Source organism: Salvelinus alpinus, chromosome 6 (genome assembly GCF_045679555.1).
Source record: "Salvelinus alpinus chromosome 6, SLU_Salpinus.1, whole genome shotgun sequence".
In the NCBI taxonomy this organism is placed as follows: Eukaryota; Metazoa; Chordata; class Actinopteri; order Salmoniformes; family Salmonidae; genus Salvelinus; species Salvelinus alpinus.
Window position 1 is genome coordinate 57,669,248 of NC_092091.1, and position 25,041 is coordinate 57,694,288.

The window sequence follows — 25,041 nt, forward strand, 5'->3', positions numbered from 1 at the left end:
ACCAACGATAACTACAGCTTCTGCTACAACAACAACACCTGTTGCTCCAACAACTACTGTTGCCCCAACCAGTGATTCCACTGACCCTCCAACAGCAAATGAAGGTGTACTTATTCTGCATTTCCGGCTGAATAGTACATTTTTGGAAGCCTATAAAAGTCCACAGTCCAATGAGTACCTGAATTTGGCTTCAAATCTGACAACTGAGGTAAATGTTGATAATTGACATAAGCACGAATATTTAAATGGACATTTATAACAAAACTTGTTTGTGAGTTATATTTACTATTTTTGTTGTCCGTTTAATGCTTATTGTGTGCACTGATATTTTTCTACAGTTGAATCAAGGATTCAAAAGAATATATCCTGATATCTTCCTCAGATGCAACATCATCAGTGTCTGGTATGTTCAGTTTTCTATTTGGTCCACATTTCTACAACGTACTTATTTGCAGATAGACAAAGTTTATTAGTCACATGTAAAAAATTCTTTAACAACACTAATATTATTAATACTACTACTAACAACAGTAATAACTTTTATTGAATTTCACATAAATTCTGTTCTTTGATATTTAGGTCTGGTTCTGTTGGTGTGACAGCTATCTTGATCTTCACAAGCCAGTCTTTGGTCCCTAACGTTAAACATGTAGAGGTCTCCCTCAAGATTTCCATCGGCACGTTCACAGTCTTCTTAGATGTTATTATTGACAGTATCAAAGCTGGTAAGGATTCATCTAAACACAACACGTAATACAATTCAAACACATTATGGGGGTTGGAGTAGTTGTCCGAGTTGTCCCCGGACTTTGGTATTGGGTTGCCAAACAAATTTAGTTCAGCACGTTTTTCTGATTTTGTAGAGCATTTTAATGGTCGTAATCAAATATTTTTTTATACAGAACTCCAGAATAACACGACTGCTACTACGACTACCAACACAATGACAGCTGCTCCCACAATTACCACAGCATCCCCTACAACAACCACAGCTGCTGCTACAAGAACCACAGCCATGCCAACAATAACCACAGCTGCTCCCGAAACAACAACAGATGTTCCAACAACAACCACAGCCACACCAATGACATCTACAGCTGTGGCTCTGAAAAGTACAACTGTGGCTACAACAATCACAGCTGCAATCGAATCAACCACATCTGCATCCATGACAACCACAGCCGTAGATCGGAAAACCATAGCCACAGCTCCAACAACCACAGTTGTCCCCATAACAACTCCAGATGCTCCCACAACAACCACATCTGCACCAACCACAACCACAGCAACTCCAAAAACATCTACAGCGGAGGCTTCAACAAGTACAGCTGAGGAAACAACAACCACAGTTGCACCAATAACAACCACAGCTTCTTCAACAACAACCACAGCTGCTCGCACAACCACATCTGCTCCAACTACAATCACAGCTGCTCCCACAACAGCTGCTCCCACTACAAACATAGCTGCACCAAAAACAACCACAGCTGCTCCCACAACAACAACTGCTGTTGCTACAACACCAAAAGCTGCAGCAACAACAACCAACGTCTTGCCCACCACAACTACATCTGCTCCAACTACAATCCCATATTCACCCACAACAACTACAATTGCTCCCACAACCACAGCTGATCCAACAACAACCAGAGCACCTGCTACAACAACAAAAGCCCTTCGAACAACAACCGAACCCCTGCCCACAACAACCCCAGCTCCTGCTACAACATCCGAAGCCCTTCCTACAACAACCACAGCATATCCAACAACAATCACAGATTCACCCACAAAAACCACATGTGCTCCCACGACTAGAGCAGCTCCCACAACCATAATAGCTTCAATTACTTCAAGCACAGCTTTCCCCAAAACAACCACATCAAAATTAATGACATCTACAGCAGCAGCTACGACAAGTACAGCTGTAGCTACAACCACCACAGATGCACCCACAACAACCACAGCTGCTGAAACAACAACAACAGCTACAGCAACAACACCCAAAACCTCGCCCACAACCACAGCTGCTCCCACTACAAACACAGCTGCTCCCACTACAACCACATCTGCACCAACCACAACCACAGCAACTCCAATAACATCTACAGCGGAGGCTTCAACAAGTACAGATGAGGAAACAACAACCACAGTTGCACTAACAACAACCACAGCTTCTTCCACAACAACCACAGCTGCTCCCACAACAACCACAGCTGGTGTTCCTACAACAACAAAAGATGCAGCAACAACAACCAACGTCCTAACCACCACAAGCACATCTGCTCCAACTACAATCACATCTTCTCCCACAACAACTACAGCTGCTTCCACTACAAACACAGCTGCACCAACAACAACCACCACTTCTTCCACAACAACTACAGCTGCTCCCACTACAAACATAGCTGCACCAACAACAACCACCACTTCTTCCACAACAACTACAGCTGCTCCCACTACAAACATAGTTGCACCAACAACAACCACAGCTTCTCCCACAACAACCACAGTTGCTGCAACTTCAACAACAGCTGCGGATACAACAACCACAGATGCACCCACAACCATCACAAAAATGTTGATAACAACTACATCAGCTCCCAGAACAACAACAGCTTCTCCCACAACAGCCAATGCTGTACTCACAACTTCCACAACAACCACAGTTGCTGCTGCTACAACATCTACAGCTGTGGCTACAAAAACAACCGTTTCTCCAAAAACAACCACAACAGCACCAACAGCGACTACAGGTGCTCCCACAACAACCACACTGCAGACACAAGAAGAAGAGCTTCACCCTCACAAACCACAGCTGCACCCAGATCCACATAAGCTGAAACATCAACAACAGCAGGGGCAACTACACCCAAAACCATGCCAACAACCAACAACCACAGTCGTTCCCACAAAAACCACAGCTGCTCCAACAACAACCACAGCTGCTTCTGCTACGACAACTAAAACTGTGGCTACAACAACAACAGCAGTCCTAACAACAACAGCTGTTACCACAACAACCACAGCTTCCCCCAAAACAACCGTAGCTGCTACGACAACAACAGCTGCATCTACAACAACCAAAGACATCCCCACAACCACAGATGCTCCTGCAACAACAACGTCCACAACAACAACCACAGCCACACCTCCGACAACCACAGCCAGCCCCACAACATCCACAGCTTCCCCCACATCAGCCACATATTCTGCTACGACAACAGCCGTCCCCACAACATCCACAGCTATTCGTACAACAACTATAGCTACCCCCACAACCACAGCTGCCGCCACAACAACCACAGCTTCCCCCACAACAACCGTAGCTGCTACGACAACAACAGCTGCAGCTACAACAACCAAAGACATCCCCAAAACCACAGATGCTCCCGCAACAACCACGTCCACAACGACAACCACAGCCGCAGCTCCGACAACCACAGCCAGCCCCACAACATCGACAGCTGTTCCCACAACAACCATAGCTACCCCCACAACAACCACAGCTGCCGCCACAACAATCACAGCTTTTTACACAACAACCACAGCTTCAACAATGATAACCACAGCTGTACCAACGATAACTACAGCTTCTGCTACAACAACAACACCTGTTGCTCCAACAACTACTGTTGCCCCAACCAGTGATTCTACTGACCCTCCAACAGCAAATGAAGGTGTACTTATTCTGCATTTCCGGCTGAATAGTACATTTTTGGAAGCCTACAAAAGTCCACAGTCCAATGAGTACCTGAATTTGGCTTCAAATCTGACAACTGAGGTAAATGTTGATAATTGACATAAGCACGAATATTTAAATGGACATTTATAACAAAACTTGTTTGTGAGTTATATTTACTATTTTTCTTGTCCGTTTAATGCTTATTGTGTGCACTGATATTTTTCTACAGTTGAATCAAGGATTCAAAAGAATATATCCTGATATCTTCCTCAGATGCAACATCATCAGTTTCTGGTATGTTCAGTTTTCTATTTGGTCCACATTTCTACAACGTACTTATTTGCAGGTAGACAAAGTTTATTAGTCACATGTAAAAAATTCTTTAACAACACTAATATTATTAATACTACTACTAACAACAGTAATAACTTTTATTGCATTTCACATCAATTCTGTTCTTTGATATTTAGGTCTGGTTCTGTGGGTGTGACAGCTATCTTGATCTTCACTAGCCAGTCTTTGGTCCCTAACGTTACACACGTAGAGCTCTCCCTCAAGATTTCCATCGGCACGTTCACAGTCTTCTTAGATGTTATTATTGACAGTATCAAAGCTGGTAAGGATTCATCTAAACACAACACGTAATACAATTCAAACACATTATGGGGGGTAGAGTAGTTTTCCGAGTTGTCCCCGGACTTTGGTATTGGGTTGCCAAACAAATTTTGTTCAGCACGTTTTTCTGATTTTGTAGAGCATTTTAATGGTCGTAATCAAATATTATTTTATACAGAACTCCAGAATAACACGACTGCTACTACGACTACCAACACAATGACAGCTGCTCCCACAATTACCACAGCATCCCCTACAACAACCACAGCTGCTGCTACAAGAACCACAGCCATGCCAACAATAACCACAGCTGCTCCCGAAACAACAACAGATGTTCCAACAACAACCACAGCCACACCAATGACATCTACAGCTGTGGCTCTGAAAAGTACAACTGTGGCTACAACAATCACAGCTGCAATCGAATCAACCACATCTGCATCCATGACAACCACAGCCGTAGATCGGAAAACCATAGCCACAGCTCCAACAACCACAGTTGTCCCCATAACAACCCCAGATGCTCCCACAACAACCACATCTGCACCAACCACAACCAAAGCAACTCCAAAAACATCTACAGCGGAGGCTTCAACAAGTACAGCTGAGGAAACAACAACCACAGTTGCACCAATAACAACCACAGCATCTTCCACAACAACCACAGCTGCTCGCACAACAACATCTGGTGTTGCTACAGCAACAAAAGCTGCAGCAACCACAACCAACGTCCTGCCCACCACAACCACATCTGCTCCAACTACAATCACAGCTGCTCCCACAACAGCTGCTCCCACTACAAACATAGCTGCACCAACAACAACCACAGCTTCGTCAACAACAACCACAGCTGCTCCCACAACAACAACTGCTGTTGCTACAACAACAAAAGCTGCAGCAACCACAACCAACGTCCTGCCCACCACAACTACATCTGCTCCAACTACAATCACAGATTCACCCATAACAACTACAATTGCTCCCACAACCACAGCTGCTCCAACAACAACCAGAGCACCTGCTACAACAACCAAAGCCCTTCGAACAACAACCGAACCCCTGCCCACAACAACCCCAGCTCCTGCTACAACATCCGAAGCCCTTCCCACAACAACCACAGCATATCCAACAACAATCACAGATTCACCCACAAAAACCACATCTGCTCCCACGACTAGAGCAGCTCCCACAACCATAATAGCTTCAATTACTACAAGCACAGCTTTCCCCAAAACAACCACATCAAAATTAATGACATCTACAGCAGCAGCTACGACAAGTACAGCTGTAGCTACAACCACCACAGATGCACCCACAACAACCACAGCTGCTGAAACAACAACAACAGCTACAGCAACAACACCCAAAACCTCGCCCACAACCACAGCTGCTCCCACTACAACCACATCTGCACCAACCACAACCACAGCAACTCCAATAACATCTACAGCGGAGGCTTCAACAAGTACAGATGAGGAAACAACAACCACAGTTGCACTAACAACAACCACAGCTTCTTCCACAACAACCACAGCTGCTCCCACAACAACCACAGCTGGTGTTCCTACAACAACAAAAGATGCAGCAACAACAACCAACGTCCTAACCACCACAAGCACATCTGCTCCAACTACAATCACATCTTCTCCCACAACAACTACAGCTGCTTCCACTACAAACACAGCTGCCGCCACAACACCCACAGCTTCCCCCACAACAAAGGTAGCTGCTACGACAACAACAGCTGCAGCTACAACAACCAAAGCCATACCCACAACCACAGATGCTCCCGCAACAACCACGTCCACAACGACAACCACAGCCGCAGCTCTGACAACCACAGCCAGCCCCACAACATCCACAGCTTCCCCCACATCAACCACAGATGCTGCTACGACAACAACAGCCGTCCCCACAACATCCACAGCTGTTCGCACAACAACCGTAACTACCCCCACAACAACCACAGCTGCCGCCACAACAACCACAGCTTTTTACACAAAAACCACAGCTTCCCCCACAACAACCGTAGCTGCTACGACAACAACAGCTGCAGCTACAACAACCAAAGACATCCCCAAAACCACAGATGCTCCCGCAACAACCACATCCACAACGACAACCACAGCCACAGCTCCGACAACCACAGCCAGCCCCACAACATCCACAGCTGTTCCCACAACAACCATAGCTACACCCACAACAACCACAGCTGACGCCACAACAATCACAGCTTTTTACACAACAACCACAGCTTCAACAATGATAACCACAGCTGTACCAACGATAACTACAGCTTCTGCTACAACAACAACACCTGTTGCTCCAACAACTACTGTTGCCCCAACCAGTGATTCCACTGACCCTCCAACAGCAAATGAAGGTGTACTTATTCTGCATTTCCGGCTGAATAGTACATTTTTGGAAGCCTATAAAAGTCCACAGTCCAATGAGTACCTGAATTTGGCTTCAAATCTGACAACTGAGGTAAATGTTGATAATTGACATAAGCACGAATATTTAAATGGACATTTATAACAAAACTTGTTTGTGAGTTATATTTACTATTTTTGTTGTCCGTTTAATGCTTATTGTGTGCACTGATATTTTTCTACAGTTGAATCAAGGATTCAAAAGAATATATCCTGATATCTTCCTCAGATGCAACATCATCAGTGTCTGGTATGTTCAGTTTTCTATTTGGTCCACATTTCTACAACGTACTTATTTGCAGATAGACAAAGTTTATTAGTCACATGTAAAAAATTCTTTAACAACACTAATATTATTAATACTACTACTAACAACAGTAATAACTTTTATTGAATTTCACATAAATTCTGTTCTTTGATATTTAGGTCTGGTTCTGTTGGTGTGACAGCTATCTTGATCTTCACAAGCCAGTCTTTGGTCCCTAACGTTAAACATGTAGAGGTCTCCCTCAAGATTTCCATCGGCACGTTCACAGTCTTCTTAGATGTTATTATTGACAGTATCAAAGCTGGTAAGGATTCATCTAAACACAACACGTAATACAATTCAAACACATTATGGGGGTTGGAGTAGTTGTCCGAGTTGTCCCCGGACTTTGGTATTGGGTTGCCAAACAAATTTAGTTCAGCACGTTTTTCTGATTTTGTAGAGCATTTTAATGGTCGTAATCAAATATTTTTTTATACAGAACTCCAGAATAACACGACTGCTACTACGACTACCAACACAATGACAGCTGCTCCCACAATTACCACAGCATCCCCTACAACAACCACAGCTGCTGCTACAAGAACCACAGCCATGCCAACAATAACCACAGCTGCTCCCGAAACAACAACAGATGTTCCAACAACAACCACAGCCACACCAATGACATCTACAGCTGTGGCTCTGAAAAGTACAACTGTGGCTACAACAATCACAGCTGCAATCGAATCAACCACATCTGCATCCATGACAACCACAGCCATAGATCGGAAAACCATAGCCACAGCTCCAACAACCACAGTTGTCCCCATAACAACTCCAGATGCTCCCACAACAACCACATCTGCACCAACCACAACCACAGCAACTCCAAAAACATCTACAGCGGAGGCTTCAACAAGTACAGCTGAGGAAACAACAACCACAGTTGCACCAATAACAACCACAGCTTCTTCAACAACAACCACAGCTGCTCGCACAACCACATCTGCTCCAACTACAATCACAGCTGCTCCCACAACAGCTGCTCCCACTACAAACATAGCTGCACCAACAACAACCACAGCTGCTCCCACAACAACAACTGCTGTTGCTACAACACCAAAAGCTGCAGCAACAACAACCAACGTCTTGCCCACCACAACTACATCTGCTCCAACTACAATCCCATATTCACCCACAACAACTACAATTGCTCCCACAACCACAGCTGATCCAACAACAACCAGAGCACCTGCTACAACAACAAAAGCCCTTCGAACAACAACCGAACCCCTGCCCACAACAACCCCAGCTCCTGCTACAACATCCGAAGCCCTTCCTACAACAACCACAGCATATCCAACAACAATCACAGATTCACCCACAAAAACCACATGTGCTCCCACGACTAGAGCAGCTCCCACAACCATAATAGCTTCAATTACTTCAAGCACAGCTTTCCCCAAAACAACCACATCAAAATTAATGACATCTACAGCAGCAGCTACGACAAGTACAGCTGTAGCTACAACCACCACAGATGCACCCACAACAACCACAGCTGCTGAAACAACAACAACAGCTACAGCAACAACACCCAAAACCTCGCCCACAACCACAGCTGCTCCCACTACAAACACAGCTGCTCCCACTACAACCACATCTGCACCAACCACAACCACAGCAACTCCAATAACATCTACAGCGGAGGCTTCAACAAGTACAGATGAGGAAACAACAACCACAGTTGCACTAACAACAACCACAGCTTCTTCCACAACAACCACAGCTGCTCCCACAACAACCACAGCTGGTGTTCCTACAACAACAAAAGATGCAGCAACAACAACCAACGTCCTAACCACCACAAGCACATCTGCTCCAACTACAATCACATCTTCTCCCACAACAACTACAGCTGCTTCCACTACAAACACAGCTGCACCAACAACAACCACCACTTCTTCCACAACAACTACAGCTGCTCCCACTACAAACATAGCTGCACCAACAACAACCACCACTTCTTCCACAACAACTACAGCTGCTCCCACTACAAACATAGTTGCACCAACAACAACCACAGCTTCTCCCACAACAACCACAGTTGCTGCAACTTCAACAACAGCTGCGGATACAACAACCACAGATGCACCCACAACCATCACAAAAATGTTGATAACTACATCAGCTCCCAGAACAACAACAGCTTCTCCCACAACAGCCAATGCTGTACTCACAACTTCCACAACAACCACAGTTGCTGCTGCTACAACATCTACAGCTGTGGCTACAAAAACAACCGTTTCTCCAAAAACAACCACAACAGCACCAACAGCGACTACAGGTGCTCCCACAACAACCACACTGCAGACACAAGAAGAAGAGCTTCACCCTCACAAACCACAGCTGCACCCAGATCCACATAAGCTGAAACATCAACAACAGCAGGGGCAACTACACCCAAAACCATGCCAACAACCAACAACCACAGTCGTTCCCACAAAAACCACAGCTGCTCCAACAACAACCACAGCTGCTTCTGCTACGACAACTAAAACTGTGGCTACAACAACAACAGCAGTCCTAACAACAACAGCTGTTACCACAACAACCACAGCTTCCCCCAAAACAACCGTAGCTGCTACGACAACAACAGCTGCATCTACAACAACCAAAGACATCCCCACAACCACAGATGCTCCTGCAACAACAACGTCCACAACAACAACCACAGCCACACCTCCGACAACCACAGCCAGCCCCACAACATCCACAGCTTCCCCCACATCAGCCACATATTCTGCTACGACAACAGCCGTCCCCACAACATCCACAGCTATTCGTACAACAACTATAGCTACCCCCACAACCACAGCTGCCGCCACAACAACCACAGCTTCCCCCACAACAACCGTAGCTGCTACGACAACAACAGCTGCAGCTACAACAACCAAAGACATCCCCAAAACCACAGATGCTCCCGCAACAACCACGTCCACAACGACAACCACAGCCGCAGCTCCGACAACCACAGCCAGCCCCACAACATCGACAGCTGTTCCCACAACAACCATAGCTACCCCCACAACAACCACAGCTGCCGCCACAACAATCACAGCTTTTTACACAACAACCACAGCTTCAACAATGATAACCACAGCTGTACCAACGATAACTACAGCTTCTGCTACAACAACAACACCTGTTGCTCCAACAACTACTGTTGCCCCAACCAGTGATTCTACTGACCCTCCAACAGCAAATGAAGGTGTACTTATTCTGCATTTCCGGCTGAATAGTACATTTTTGGAAGCCTACAAAAGTCCACAGTCCAATGAGTACCTGAATTTGGCTTCAAATCTGACAACTGAGGTAAATGTTGATAATTGACATAAGCACGAATATTTAAATGGACATTTATAACAAAACTTGTTTGTGAGTTATATTTACTATTTTTCTTGTCCGTTTAATGCTTATTGTGTGCACTGATATTTTTCTACAGTTGAATCAAGGATTCAAAAGAATATATCCTGATATCTTCCTCAGATGCAACATCATCAGTTTCTGGTATGTTCAGTTTTCTATTTGGTCCACATTTCTACAACGTACTTATTTGCAGGTAGACAAAGTTTATTAGTCACATGTAAAAAATTCTTTAACAACACTAATATTATTAATACTACTACTAACAACAGTAATAACTTTTATTGCATTTCACATCAATTCTGTTCTTTGATATTTAGGTCTGGTTCTGTGGGTGTGACAGCTATCTTGATCTTCACTAGCCAGTCTTTGGTCCCTAACGTTACACACGTAGAGCTCTCCCTCAAGATTTCCATCGGCACGTTCACAGTCTTCTTAGATGTTATTATTGACAGTATCAAAGCTGGTAAGGATTCATCTAAACACAACACGTAATACAATTCAAACACATTATGGGGGGTAGAGTAGTTTTCCGAGTTGTCCCCGGACTTTGGTATTGGGTTGCCAAACAAATTTTGTTCAGCACGTTTTTCTGATTTTGTAGAGCATTTTAATGGTCGTAATCAAATATTATTTTATACAGAACTCCAGAATAACACGACTGCTACTACGACTACCAACACAATGACAGCTGCTCCCACAATTACCACAGCATCCCCTACAACAACCACAGCTGCTGCTACAAGAACCACAGCCATGCCAACAATAACCACAGCTGCTCCCGAAACAACAACAGATGTTCCAACAACAACCACAGCCACACCAATGACATCTACAGCTGTGGCTCTGAAAAGTACAACTGTGGCTACAACAATCACAGCTGCAATCGAATCAACCACATCTGCATCCATGACAACCACAGCCGTAGATCGGAAAACCATAGCCACAGCTCCAACAACCACAGTTGTCCCCATAACAACCCCAGATGCTCCCACAACAACCACATCTGCACCAACCACAACCAAAGCAACTCCAAAAACATCTACAGCGGAGGCTTCAACAAGTACAGCTGAGGAAACAACAACCACAGTTGCACCAATAACAACCACAGCATCTTCCACAACAACCACAGCTGCTCGCACAACAACATCTGGTGTTGCTACAGCAACAAAAGCTGCAGCAACCACAACCAACGTCCTGCCCACCACAACCACATCTGCTCCAACTACAATCACAGCTGCTCCCACAACAGCTGCTCCCACTACAAACATAGCTGCACCAACAACAACCACAGCTTCGTCAACAACAACCACAGCTGCTCCCACAACAACAACTGCTGTTGCTACAACAACAAAAGCTGCAGCAACCACAACCAACGTCCTGCCCACCACAACTACATCTGCTCCAACTACAATCACAGATTCACCCATAACAACTACAATTGCTCCCACAACCACAGCTGCTCCAACAACAACCAGAGCACCTGCTACAACAACCAAAGCCCTTCGAACAACAACCGAACCCCTGCCCACAACAACCCCAGCTCCTGCTACAACATCCGAAGCCCTTCCCACAACAACCACAGCATATCCAACAACAATCACAGATTCACCCACAAAAACCACATCTGCTCCCACGACTAGAGCAGCTCCCACAACCATAATAGCTTCAATTACTACAAGCACAGCTTTCCCCAAAACAACCACATCAAAATTAATGACATCTACAGCAGCAGCTACGACAAGTACAGCTGTAGCTACAACCACCACAGATGCACCCACAACAACCACAGCTGCTGAAACAACAACAACAGCTACAGCAACAACACCCAAAACCTCACCCACAACCACAGCTGCTCCCACTACAAACACAGCTGTGCCCACAACAACCACATCTACACCAACCACAACCACAGCAACTCCAATAACATCTACAGCGGAGACTTCAACAAGTACAGCTGAGGAAACAACAACCACAGTTTCACCAACAACAACCACAGCTTCGTCCACAACAACCACAGCTGCTCCCACAACAACAACTGGTGTTGCTACAACAACAAAAGATGCAACAACAACAACCAACGTCCTAACCACCACAAGCACATCTGCTCCAACTACAATAACAGATTCACCCACAACAACCGCAAATGCTCCCACAACAACAGCAGATCCATCAACTGAAGTTTATTTCACAACCACATCTGCACCCACAACAACCACATCTGCTGAAACAACAACAACAGCTACAGCAACAACACCCAAAACCTCGCCCACAACAACCACAGCTGCACCCACAACAACTACAGCTGCTCCCACTACAAACACAGCTGCTCCCACAACAACCACATCTACACTAACCACAACCACAGCAACTCCAATAACATCTACAGCGGAGACTTCAACAAGTACAGCTGATGAAACAACAACCACAGTTGCACCAACAATAACCACAGCTTCTTCCACAACAACCACAGCTGCTCCCACAACAACCACAGCTGCTGATACAACAACAACAGCTACAGCAACAGCACCCAAAACCTCGCCCACATCAACCACAGCTGCTGATACAACAACAACAACAGCTACAGCAACAAGACCCAAAACCTCACCCAAAACAAATACAGCTGCTCCCACTACAACCACATCTGCACCAACCACAACCACAGCAACTCCAATAACATCTACAGCGGAGACTTCAACAAGTACAGCTGAGGAAACAACAAACAAAGTTGCACCAACAACAACCACAGCTTCTTCCACAACAACCACAGCTGCTCCCACAACAACAACTGGTGTTGCTACAACAACAAAAGATCCAGCAACAACAACCAACGTCCTAACCACCACAAGCACATCTGCTCCAACTTCAAAAACAGATTCACCCACAACAACCGCAAGTGCTCCCACAACAACAGCAGATCCATCAACTGAAGTTTATTCCACAACCACATCTGCACCCACAACAACCACAGCTGCTGAAACAACAACAACAGCTACAGCAACAACACCCAAAACCTCGCCCACAACAACCACAGCTGCTCCAACTACAAACACAGCTGCTCCCACTACAAACACAGCTGCTCCCACAACAACCACATCTGCAGCAACCACAACCACAGCAACTCCAATAACATCTACAGCGGAGACTTCAACAAGTACAGCTGAGGAAACAACAACCACAGTTGCACCAACAACCACCACAGGTTCTTCCACAACAACCACAGCTGCTCCCACAACAACCACATCTGCTCCCACTACAAACACAGCTGCTCCCAGAACAACCACATCTGCACCAACCCCAACCACAGCAACTCCAATAACATCTACAGTGGAGACTTCAACAAGGACAGCTGAGGAAACAACAACCACAGTTGCACCAACAACAACCACAGCTTATTCCACAACAACCACAGCTGCTCCCACAACAACAACTGGTGTTGCTACAACGACAAAAGATGCAGCAACAACAACCAACATCCTAACCACCACAAGCACATCTGCTCCAACTACAATAACAGATTCACCCACAACAACCGCAAGTGCTCCCACAACAACAGCAGATCCATCAACTGAAGTTTATTCCACAACCACATCTGCACCCACAACAACCACAGCTGCTGAAACAACAACAACAGCTACAGCAACAACACCCAAAACCTTGCCCACAACAACCACAGCTGCTCCAACTACAAACACAGCTGCTCCCACAAAAACCACATCTGCACCAACCACAACCACAGCAACTCCAATAACATCTACAGCGGAGACTTCAACAAGTACAGCTGAGGAAACAACAACCACAGTTGCACCAACAACAACCACAGCTTCTTCCACAACAACCACAGCTGCTCCCACAACAACAACTGGTGTTGCTACAACAACAAAAGATGCAGCAACAACAACCAACGACCTAACCACCACAAGCACATCTTCTCCAACTTCAATAACAGATTCACCGACAACAACCGCAAGTGCTCCCACAACAACAGCAGATCCATCAACTGAAGTTTATTCCACAACCACATCTGCACCCACAACAACCACAGCTGCTTATACAACAACAACAGCTACAGCTACAGCAACAACACCCAAAACCTCACCCACAACAACCACAGCTGCTCCCACTACAAACACAGCTGCTCCCACAACAACCACATCTGCACCAACCACAACCACAGCAACTCCAATAACATCTACCGCGGAGACTTCAACAAGTACAGCTGAGGAAACAACAACCACAGTTGCACCAACAACAACCAGAGCTTCTTCCACAACAACCACAGCTGCTCCCACAACAACAACTGGTGTTGCTACAACAACAAAAGATGCAACAACAACAACCAACGTCCTAACCACCACAAGCATATCTGCTCCAACTACAATAACAGATTCACCCACATCAACCGCAAATGCTCCCACAACAACAGCAGATCCATCAACTGAAGTTTATTCCACAACCACATCTGCACCCACAACAACTACAGCTGCTCCCACTACAAACACAGCTGCTCCCACAACAACCACATCTACACTGACCACAACCACAGCAACTCCAATAACATCTACAGCGGAGACATCAACAAGTACAGCTGAGGAAACAACAACCACAGTTGCACCAACAATACCCACAGCTTCTTCCACAACAACCACAGCTGCTCCCAAAACAACCACAGCTGCTGATACAACAACAACAGCTGCAGCAACAGCACCCAAAACCTCGCCCACATCAACCACAGCTGCTGATACAACAACAACAACAGCCACAGCAACAAGACCCAAAACCTCACCCACAACAAATACAGCTGCTCCCACAACAACCACATCTGCACCAACCACAACCACAGCAACTCCAATAACATCTACAGCTGAGGCTTCAACAAGTACAGCTGAGGAAACAACAACCACAGTTGCACCAACTACAACCACAGCTTCTTCCACAACAACCACAGCTGCTCCCAAAACAACAACTGGTGTTGCTACATCAACAAAAGATGCAGCAACAACCAACGTCCTAACCACCACAAGCACATTTGCTCCAACTACAATAATAGATTCACCCACAACAACCGCAAGTGCTCCCACAACAACAGCAGATCCATCAACTGAAGTTTATTCCACAACCACATCTGCACCAACAACAACCACAGCTGCTGAAACAACAACAACAGCTAAAGCAACAACACCCAAAACCTCGCCCACAACAACCACAGCTGCTCCAACTACAATCACATCTGCACCAAGCACAACCATAGCAACTCCAATAACATCTACAGCAGACGCTTCAACAAGTACAGCTGAGGACACAAAATCCACAATTGCAACAGCAACAACCACATCATCTTCCACAACAACCACAGCTGCTTCCACAACAACCACAGCTACAGCAACAACACCCAAAACCTCGCCAACAACAACCACAGCTGCTGATACAACGACAACAGCTACAGCTACAGCAACAGCACCCAAAACCTCGCCCACAACAACCACAGCTGCTCCCACTACAAACACAGCTGCTCCCACTACAAACACAGCTGCTCCCACAACAACCACATCTGCACCAACCACAACCACAGCAACTCCAATAACATCTACCGCGGAGACTTCAACAAGTACAGCTGAGGAAACAACAACCACAGTTGCACCAACAACAACCACAGCTTCTTCCACAACAACCACAGCTGCTCCCACAACAACCACAGCTGCTGATACAACAACAACAGCTACAGCAACAACACCCAAAACCTCTTCCACAACAACCACAGCTGCTTCCACAACAACCACAGCTGCGTCCACAACAACCACAGCTGCTCCCTCAACAACCACAGCTGCTGATACAACGGCAACAGCTACAGCTACAGCAACAGCACCCAAAACCTCGCCCACAACAACCACAGCTGCTCCCACTACAAACACAGCTGCTCCCACAACAACCACATCTGCACCAACCACAACCACAGCAACTCCAATAACATCTACAGCAGAGACTTCAACAAGTACAGCTGAGGAAACAACAACCACAGTTGCACCAACAACAACCACAGCTTCTTCCACAACAACCTTAGCTTCTCCCACAACAACAACTGGTGTTGCTATAACAACAAACGATGCAGCAACAACAACCAACGTCCTAACCACCACAAGCACATCTGCTCCAACTTCAATAACAGATTCACCCACAACAACCGCAAGTGCTCCCACAACAACAGCAGATCCATCAACTGAAGTTTATTCCACAACCACATCTGCACCAACAACAACCACAGCTGCTGAAACAACAACAACAGCTACAGCAACAACACCCAAAACCTCGCCCACAACAACCACAGCTGCTCCCACTACAAACACAGCTGCTCCCACAACAACCACATCTGCACCAACCACAACCACAGCAACTCCAATAACATCTACAGCGGAGACTTCAACAAGTACAGCTGCGGAAACAACAACCACAGTTGCACCAACAACAACCACAGCTTCTTCCACAACAACCACAGCTGCTCCCACAACAAACACAGCTGCTCCCACTACAAATACAGCTGCTCCCACAACAACCACATCTGCACCAACCACAACCACAGCAACTCCAATAACATCTACCGCGGAGACTTCAACAAGTACAGCTGAGGAAACAACAACCACAGTTGCACCAACAACAACCACAGCTTCTTCCACAACAACCACAGCTGCTCCCACAACAACCACAGCTGCTGATACAACAACAACAGCTACAGCAACAACACCCAAAACCTCGCCCACAACAACCACAGCTGCTCCCACTACAAAAACAGCTGCTCCCACTACAACCACATCTGCACCAACCACAACCACAGCAACTCCAATAACATCTACAGCGGAGACTTCAACAAGTACAGCTGAGGAAACAACAACCACAGTTGCACCAACAACAACCACAGCTTCTTCCACAACAACCACAGCTTCTCCCACAACAACAACTGGTGTTGCTACAACAACAAAAGATGCAGCAACAACAACCAACGTCCTAACCACAACAAGCACATCTGCTCCAACTTCAATAACAGATTCACCCACAACAAACGCAAGTGCTCCCACAACAACAGCAGATCCATCAACTGAAGTTTATTCCACAACCACATCTGCACCCACAACAACCACAGCTGCTGAAAAAACAACAATAGCTACAGCAACAACACCCAAAACCTCGCCCACAACAACCACAGCTGCTCCCACTACAAACACAGCTGCTCCCACAACAACCACATCTGCACCAACCACAACCACAGCAACTCCAATAACATCTACAGCAGAGACTTCAACAAGTACAGCTGAGGAAACAACAACCACAGTTGCACCAACAACAACCACAGCTTCTTCCACAACAACCTTAGCTTCTCCCACAACAACAACTGGTGTTGCTATAACAACAAACGATGCAGCAACAACAACCAACGTCCTAACCACCAGAAGCACATCGGCTCCAACTTCAATAACAGATTCACCCACAACAACCGCAAGTGCTCCCACAACAACAGCAGATCCATCAACTGAAGTTTATTCCACAACCACATCTGCACCAACAACAACCACAGCTGCTGAAACAACAACAACAGCTACAGCAACAACACCCAAAACCTCGCCCACAACAACCACAGCTGCTCCCACTACAAACACAGCTGCTCCCACAACAACCACATCTGCACCAACCACAACCACAGCAACTCCAATAACATCTACAGCGGAGACTTCAACAAGTACAGCTGCGGAAACAACAACCACAGTTGCACCAACAACAACCACAGCTTCTTCCACAACAACCACAGCTGCTCCCACAACAAACACAGCTGCTCCCACTACAAATACAGCTGCTCCCACAACAACCACATCTGCACCAACCACAACCACAGCAACTCCAATAACATCTACCGCGGAGACTTCAACAAGTACAGCTGAGGAAACAACAACCACAGTTGCACCAACAACAACCACAGCTTCTTCCACAACAACCACAGCTGCTCCCACAACAACCACAGCTGCTGATACAACAACAACAGCTACAGCAACAACACCCAAAACCTCGCCCACAACAACCACAGCTGCTCCCACTACAAAAACAGCTGCTCCCACTACAACCACATCTGCACCAACCACAACCACAGCAACTCCAATAACATCTACAGCGGAGACTTCAACAAGTACAGCTGAGGAAACAACAACCACAGTTGCACCAACAACAACCACAGCTTCTTCCACAACAACCACAGCTTCTCCCACAACAACAACTGGTGTTGCTACAACAACAAAAGATGCAGCAACAACAACCAACGTCCTAACCACAACAAGCACATCTGCTCCAACTTCAATAACAGATTCACCCACAACAAACGCAAGTGCTCCCACAACAACAGCAGATCCATCAACTGAAGTTTATTCCACAACCACATCTGCACCCACAACAACCACATCTGCTGAAACAACAACAACAGCTACAGCAACAACACCCAAAACCTCGCCCACAACAACCACAGCTGCTCCCACTACAAACACAGCTGCTCCCACAACAACCACATCTGCACCAACCACAACCACAGCAACTCCAATAACATCTACATTGGAGACTTCAACAAGTACAGCTGAGGAAACAACAACCACAGTTGCACCAACAACAACCACAGCTGCTCCCACAACAACCACAGCTGCTGATACAACAACAACAGCAACAGCACCCAAAACCTCGCCCACAACAAATACAGCTGCTCCCACTAACACCACATCTGCACCAACCACAACCACAGCAACTCCAATAACATCTACAGCAGAGACTTCAACAAGTACAGCTGAGGAAACAACAACCACAGTTGCACCAACAACAACCACAGCTTCTTCCACAACAACCTTAGCTTCTCCCACAACAACAACTGGTGTTGCTATAACAACAAACGATGCAGCAACAACAACCAACGTCCTAACCACCACAAGCACATCTGCTCCAACTTCAATAACAGATTCACCCACAACAACCGCAAGTGCTCCCACAACAACAGCAGATCCATCAACTGAAGTTTATTCCACAACCACATCTGCACCAACAACAACCACAGCTGCTGAAACAACAACAACAGCTACAGCAACAACACCCAAAACCTCGCCCACAACAACCACAGCTGCTCCCACTACAAACACAGCTGCTCCCACAACAACCACATCTGCACCAACCACAACCACAGCAACTCCAATAACATCTACAGCGGAGACTTCAACAAGTACAGCTGCGGAAACAACAACCACAGTTGCACCAACAACAACCACAGCTTCTTCCACAACAACCACAGCTGCTCCCACAACAAACACAGCTGCTCCCACTACAAATACAGCTGCTCCCACAACAACCACATCTGCACCAACCACAACCACAGCAACTCCAATAACATCTACCGCGGAGACTTCAACAAGTACAGCTGAGGAAACAACAACCACAGTTGCACCAACAACAACCACAGCTTCTTCCACAACAACCACAGCTGCTCCCACAACAACCACAGCTGCTGATACAACAACAACAGCTACAGCAACAACACCCAAAACCTCGCCCACAACAACCACAGCTGCTCCCACTACAAAAACAGCTGCTCCCACTACAACCACATCTGCACCAACCACAACCACAGCAACTCCAATAACATCTACAGCGGAGACTTCAACAAGTACAGCTGAGGAAACAACAACCACAGTTGCACCAACAACAACCACAGCTTCTTCCACAACAACCACAGCTTCTCCCACAACAACAACTGGTGTTGCTACAACAACAAAAGATGCAGCAACAACAACCAACGTCCTAACCACAACAAGCACATCTGCTCCAACTTCAATAACAGATTCACCCACAACAAACGCAAGTGCTCCCACAACAACAGCAGATCCATCAACTGAAGTTTATTCCACAACCACATCTGCACCCACAACAACCACAGCTGCTGAAAAAACAACAATAGCTACAGCAACAACACCCAAAACCTCGCCCACAACAACCACAGCTGCTCCCACTACAAACACAGCTGCTCCCACAACAACCACATCTGCACCAACCACAACCACAGCAACTCCAATAACATCTACAGCAGAGACTTCAACAAGTACAGCTGAGGAAACAACAACCACAGTTGCACCAACAACAACCACAGCTTCTTCCACAACAACCTTAGCTTCTCCCACAACAACAACTGGTGTTGCTATAACAACAAACGATGCAGCAACAACAACCAACGTCCTAACCACCACAAGCACATCGGCTCCAACTTCAATAACAGATTCACCCACAACAACCGCAAGTGCTCCCACAACAACAGCAGATCCATCAACTGAAGTTTATTCCACAACCACATCTGCACCAACAACAACCACAGCTGCTGAAACAACAACAACAGCTACAGCAACAACACCCAAAACCTCGCCCACAACAACCACAGCTGCTCCCACTACAAACACAGCTGCTCCCACAACAACCACATCTGCACCAACCACAACCACAGCAACTCCAATAACATCTACAGCGGAGACTTCAACAAGTACAGCTGCGGAAACAACAACCACAGTTGCACCAACAACAACCACAGCTTCTTCCACAACAACCACAGCTGCTCCCACAACAAACACAGCTGCTCCCACTACAAATACAGCTGCTCCCACAACAACCACATCTGCACCAACCACAACCACAGCAACTCCAATAACATCTACCGCGGAGACTTCAACAAGTACAGCTGAGGAAACAACAACCACAGTTGCACCAACAACAACCACAGCTTCTTCCACAACAACCACAGCTGCTCCCACAACAACCACAGCTGCTGATACAACAACAACAGCTACAGCAACAACACCCAAAACCTCGCCCACAACAACCACAGCTGCTCCCACTACAAAAACAGCTGCTCCCACTACAACCACATCTGCACCAACCACAACCACAGCAACTCCAATAACATCTACAGCGGAGACTTCAACAAGTACAGCTGAGGAAACAACAACCACAGTTGCACCAACAACAACCACAGCTTCTTCCACAACAACCACAGCTTCTCCCACAACAACAACTGGTGTTGCTACAACAACAAAAGATGCAGCAACAACAACCAACGTCCTAACCACAACAAGCACATCTGCTCCAACTTCAATAACAGATTCACCCACAACAAACGCAAGTGCTCCCACAACAACAGCAGATCCATCAACTGAAGTTTATTCCACAACCACATCTGCACCCACAACAACCACATCTGCTGAAACAACAACAACAGCTACAGCAACAACACCCAAAACCTCGCCCACAACAACCACAGCTGCTCCCACTACAAACACAGCTGCTCCCACAACAACCACATCTGCACCAACCACAACCACAGCAACTCCAATAACATCTACATTGGAGACTTCAACAAGTACAGCTGAGGAAACAACAACCACAGTTGCACCAACAACAACCACAGCTGCTCCCACAACAACCACAGCTGCTGATACAACAACAACAGCAACAGCACCCAAAACCTCGCCCACAACAAATACAGCTGCTCCCACTAACACCACATCTGCACCAACCACAACAACTCCAATAACATCTACAGCGGAGACTTCAACAAGTACAGCTGAGGAAACAACAACCACAGTTGCACCAACAACAACCACAGCTTCTTCCACAACAACCACAGCTTCTCCCACAACAACAACTGGTGTTGCAACAACAACAAAAGATGCAGCAACAACAACCAACGTCCTAACCACCACAAGCACATCTGCTCCAACTTCAATAACAGATTCACCCACAACAACCACAGCTTCTCCCACAACAACAACTGGTGTTGCAACAACAACAAAATATGCAGCAACAACAACCAACGTCCTAACCACCACAAGCACATCTGCTCCAACTTCAATAACAGATTCACCCACAACAACCGCAAGTGCTCCCACAACAACCGCAGATCCATCAACTGAAGTTTATTCCACAACCACATCTGCACCCACAACAACCACATCTGTTGAAACAACAACAACAGCTACAGCAATAACACCCAAAACCTCGCTCACAACAACCACAGCTGCTCCCACGACAAACACAGCTGCTCCCACAACAACCACATCTGCACCAACCACAACCACAGCAACTCCAATAACATCTACAGCGGAGACTTCAACAAGTACAGCTGAGGAAACAACAACCACAGTTGCACCAACAACAACCAAAGCTTCTTCCACAACAACCACAGTTGCTCCCACAACAACCACAGCTGCTGATACAACAACAACTGCTACAGCAACAAGACCCAAAACCTCGCCCACAACAAATACAGCTGCTCCCACTACAACCACATTTGCACCAACCACAACCACAGCAACTCCAATAACATCTACTGCGGAGGCTTCAACAAGTACAGCTGAGGAAGCAACAACCACAGTTGCACCAACAACAACCACAGCTTCTTCCACAACAACCACAGCTGCTCCCACAACAACCACAGTTGCTGATACAAAGACAACAGCTACAGCAACAGCACCCAAATCCTCGCCCACATCAACCACAGCTGCTGATACAACAACAACAACAGCTACAGCAACAAGACCCAAAACCTCACCCACATTAAATACAGCTGCTCCCACTACAACCACATCTGCACCAACCACAACCACAGCAACTCCAATAACATCTATTGCGGAGGCTTCAACAAGTACAGCTGAGGAAACAACAAACACAGTTGCACCAACAACAATGTCAGCTTCTTCCACAACAACCACAGCTGCTACCACAACAACAACTGGTGTTCCTACAACAACAAAAGATGCAGCAACAAACACCAACGTCCTAACCACCACAAGCACATCTGCTCTAACTACAATAACAGATTCACCCACAACAACCGCAAGTGCTCCCACAACAACAGCAGATCCATCAACTGAAATTTATTCCACAACCACATCTGCACCAACAACAACCACAGCTGCTGAAACAACAACAACAGCTACAGCAACAACACCCAAAACCTCGCCCACAACAACCACAGCTGCTCCAACTACAAACACAGCTGCTCCCACTACAAACACAGCTGCTCCCACAACAACCACATCTGCACCAACCCCAACCACATCAACTTCAATAACATCTACAGTGGAGGATTCAACAAGTACAGCTGAGGAAACAACAACCACAGTTGCACCAACTACAACCACAGCTTCTTCCACAACAACCACAGCTGCTCCCACAGCAACATCTGGTGTTGCTACAACAACAAAAGATGCAGCAACAATAACCAATGTCCTGCCCACCACAGCCACATCTGCTCCAACTACAATCACATCTGCACCAAGCACAACCATAGCAACTCCAATAACATCTACAGCAGACGCTTCAACAAGTACAGCTGAGGACACAAAATCCACAATTGCACCAGCAACAACCACATCATCTTCCACAACAACCACAGCTGCTCCTACATCAACCACAGCTGCTGATGCAACAACAACAGCTGCAGCTACAGCAACAACAACCAAAACTTCGCACACAACAACCACAGCTGCTGATACAACAACAACAACCATAGATACAGCAACAAGACCCAAAACCTCACCCACAACAAATACAGCTGCTCCCACTACAACCACATCTGCACCAACCACAACAACTCCAATAACATCTACTGTGGAGGCTTCAACAAGGACAGCTGAGGAAACAACAACCACAGTTGCACCAACAACAACCACAGCTTCTTCCACAACAACCACAGCTGCTCCCACAACAACAACAAAAGATGCAGCAACAACAACCAACGTCCTAACCACCACAAGCACATCTGCTCCAACTACAATAACAGGTGCACCCACAACAACCGCAAGTGCTCCCACAACCACAACATTTGCACGAACATCATCCCCAGCTGCTGCTATGACAACAGCCACCCCTAGAACAACTACAACTGCTCCCAAAACAACCACAGCAGTGCCAACATCAACCACAGCAGCTCCCAATACACACACAGCTTCACCATCGACAACCACAGTTGCCGCAAAGACCACCAACACCCACCACACAACGACCCATGTTTCAGCCACAACAACCACAGCTGCTGTAACTACCACAGCTACACCAATGTCAACTACAGCTGCTAAGACAACAACAACTGTTTCCCCAACCACCGCATCCACAAACCCTCCAACGTCAAATGAAGGTGTACTTATTCTAAAGTTCCGGATGTACCGTACGTTTATCGAAGCCTACGAAAATTCAAGTTCCTTGGATTACATTACTTTGGCTTTAAATGTCACAACTGAGGTAAAAGTTGATCATTAATAGAAATATTGAAATGGACATTTACAAAAAATATCTTGCTTGAGTTATTAGTATCTAGTACGCATTTTTCTGTCCTTAAAATACTCATTATGCCCTCTGATATCTTTCTACAGTTGACTCGAGGATACAAAAATGTATATCCTGTAACCTTCCTCAGAATCATCATCATCAGTTTCTGGTATGTTAAGTTTTCATTTTGGTCCATATTTCTACAACTTACTTGCAGCTAGAACAAATGTGTTATTTACGTTTACCATTATTTAATAATACTAATACTACTACAACCAATAATAATAACTTTTATCCCGTTTCACATACAT

General features: G+C 46.2%; 4 protein-coding genes across 4 annotated transcripts; all 4 read left to right on the top strand.

The window, feature by feature from the left end:
- The first annotated feature begins 771 nt into the window (after nucleotides 1-771).
- Nucleotides 772-2,835, top strand: LOC139579718 (GATA zinc finger domain-containing protein 14-like). Its single transcript, XM_071408548.1, has 4 exons — nucleotides 772-812; nucleotides 972-1,322; nucleotides 2,025-2,123; nucleotides 2,214-2,835. Exons 1-4 carry the CDS (start codon nucleotides 772-774, stop codon nucleotides 2,833-2,835), a joined length of 1,113 nt encoding a protein of 370 aa, XP_071264649.1.
- A 269-nt stretch (nucleotides 2,836-3,104) lies between these two features.
- Nucleotides 3,105-5,475, top strand: LOC139579719 (putative uncharacterized protein DDB_G0282133). Its single transcript, XM_071408549.1, has 4 exons — nucleotides 3,105-3,112; nucleotides 3,165-3,644; nucleotides 4,545-4,895; nucleotides 4,998-5,475. The coding sequence occupies exons 1-4, from the start codon at nucleotides 3,105-3,107 to the stop codon at nucleotides 5,473-5,475; spliced, it is 1,317 nt and encodes a 438-aa protein (XP_071264650.1).
- A 1,872-nt stretch (nucleotides 5,476-7,347) lies between these two features.
- On the top strand, nucleotides 7,348-12,048 carry LOC139579720 (asparagine-rich protein-like). The gene is made up of 7 exons (XM_071408550.1): nucleotides 7,348-7,388; nucleotides 7,548-7,898; nucleotides 8,601-8,699; nucleotides 8,790-9,326; nucleotides 9,561-10,217; nucleotides 11,118-11,468; nucleotides 11,571-12,048. Exons 1-7 carry the CDS (start codon nucleotides 7,348-7,350, stop codon nucleotides 12,046-12,048), a joined length of 2,514 nt encoding a protein of 837 aa, XP_071264651.1.
- Nucleotides 12,049-12,467: 419 nt separating this feature from the next.
- LOC139579721 (probable cyclin-dependent serine/threonine-protein kinase DDB_G0292550) lies at nucleotides 12,468-24,540 on the top strand. Its single transcript, XM_071408551.1, has 25 exons — nucleotides 12,468-12,487; nucleotides 12,648-12,809; nucleotides 13,029-13,106; nucleotides 13,440-13,559; nucleotides 14,082-14,180; nucleotides 14,451-14,618; nucleotides 14,889-14,987; nucleotides 15,846-16,013; nucleotides 16,251-16,397; nucleotides 16,731-17,018; nucleotides 17,172-17,270; nucleotides 17,604-17,702; nucleotides 18,036-18,323; nucleotides 18,477-18,575; nucleotides 18,867-19,007; nucleotides 19,545-19,832; nucleotides 19,986-20,084; nucleotides 20,418-20,516; nucleotides 20,850-21,137; nucleotides 21,291-21,389; nucleotides 21,681-21,821; nucleotides 22,479-22,577; nucleotides 23,439-23,558; nucleotides 23,706-23,789; nucleotides 24,369-24,540. The coding sequence occupies exons 1-25, from the start codon at nucleotides 12,468-12,470 to the stop codon at nucleotides 24,538-24,540; spliced, it is 3,564 nt and encodes a 1,187-aa protein (XP_071264652.1).
- The last annotated feature ends 501 nt before the right edge of the window (nucleotides 24,541-25,041 follow it).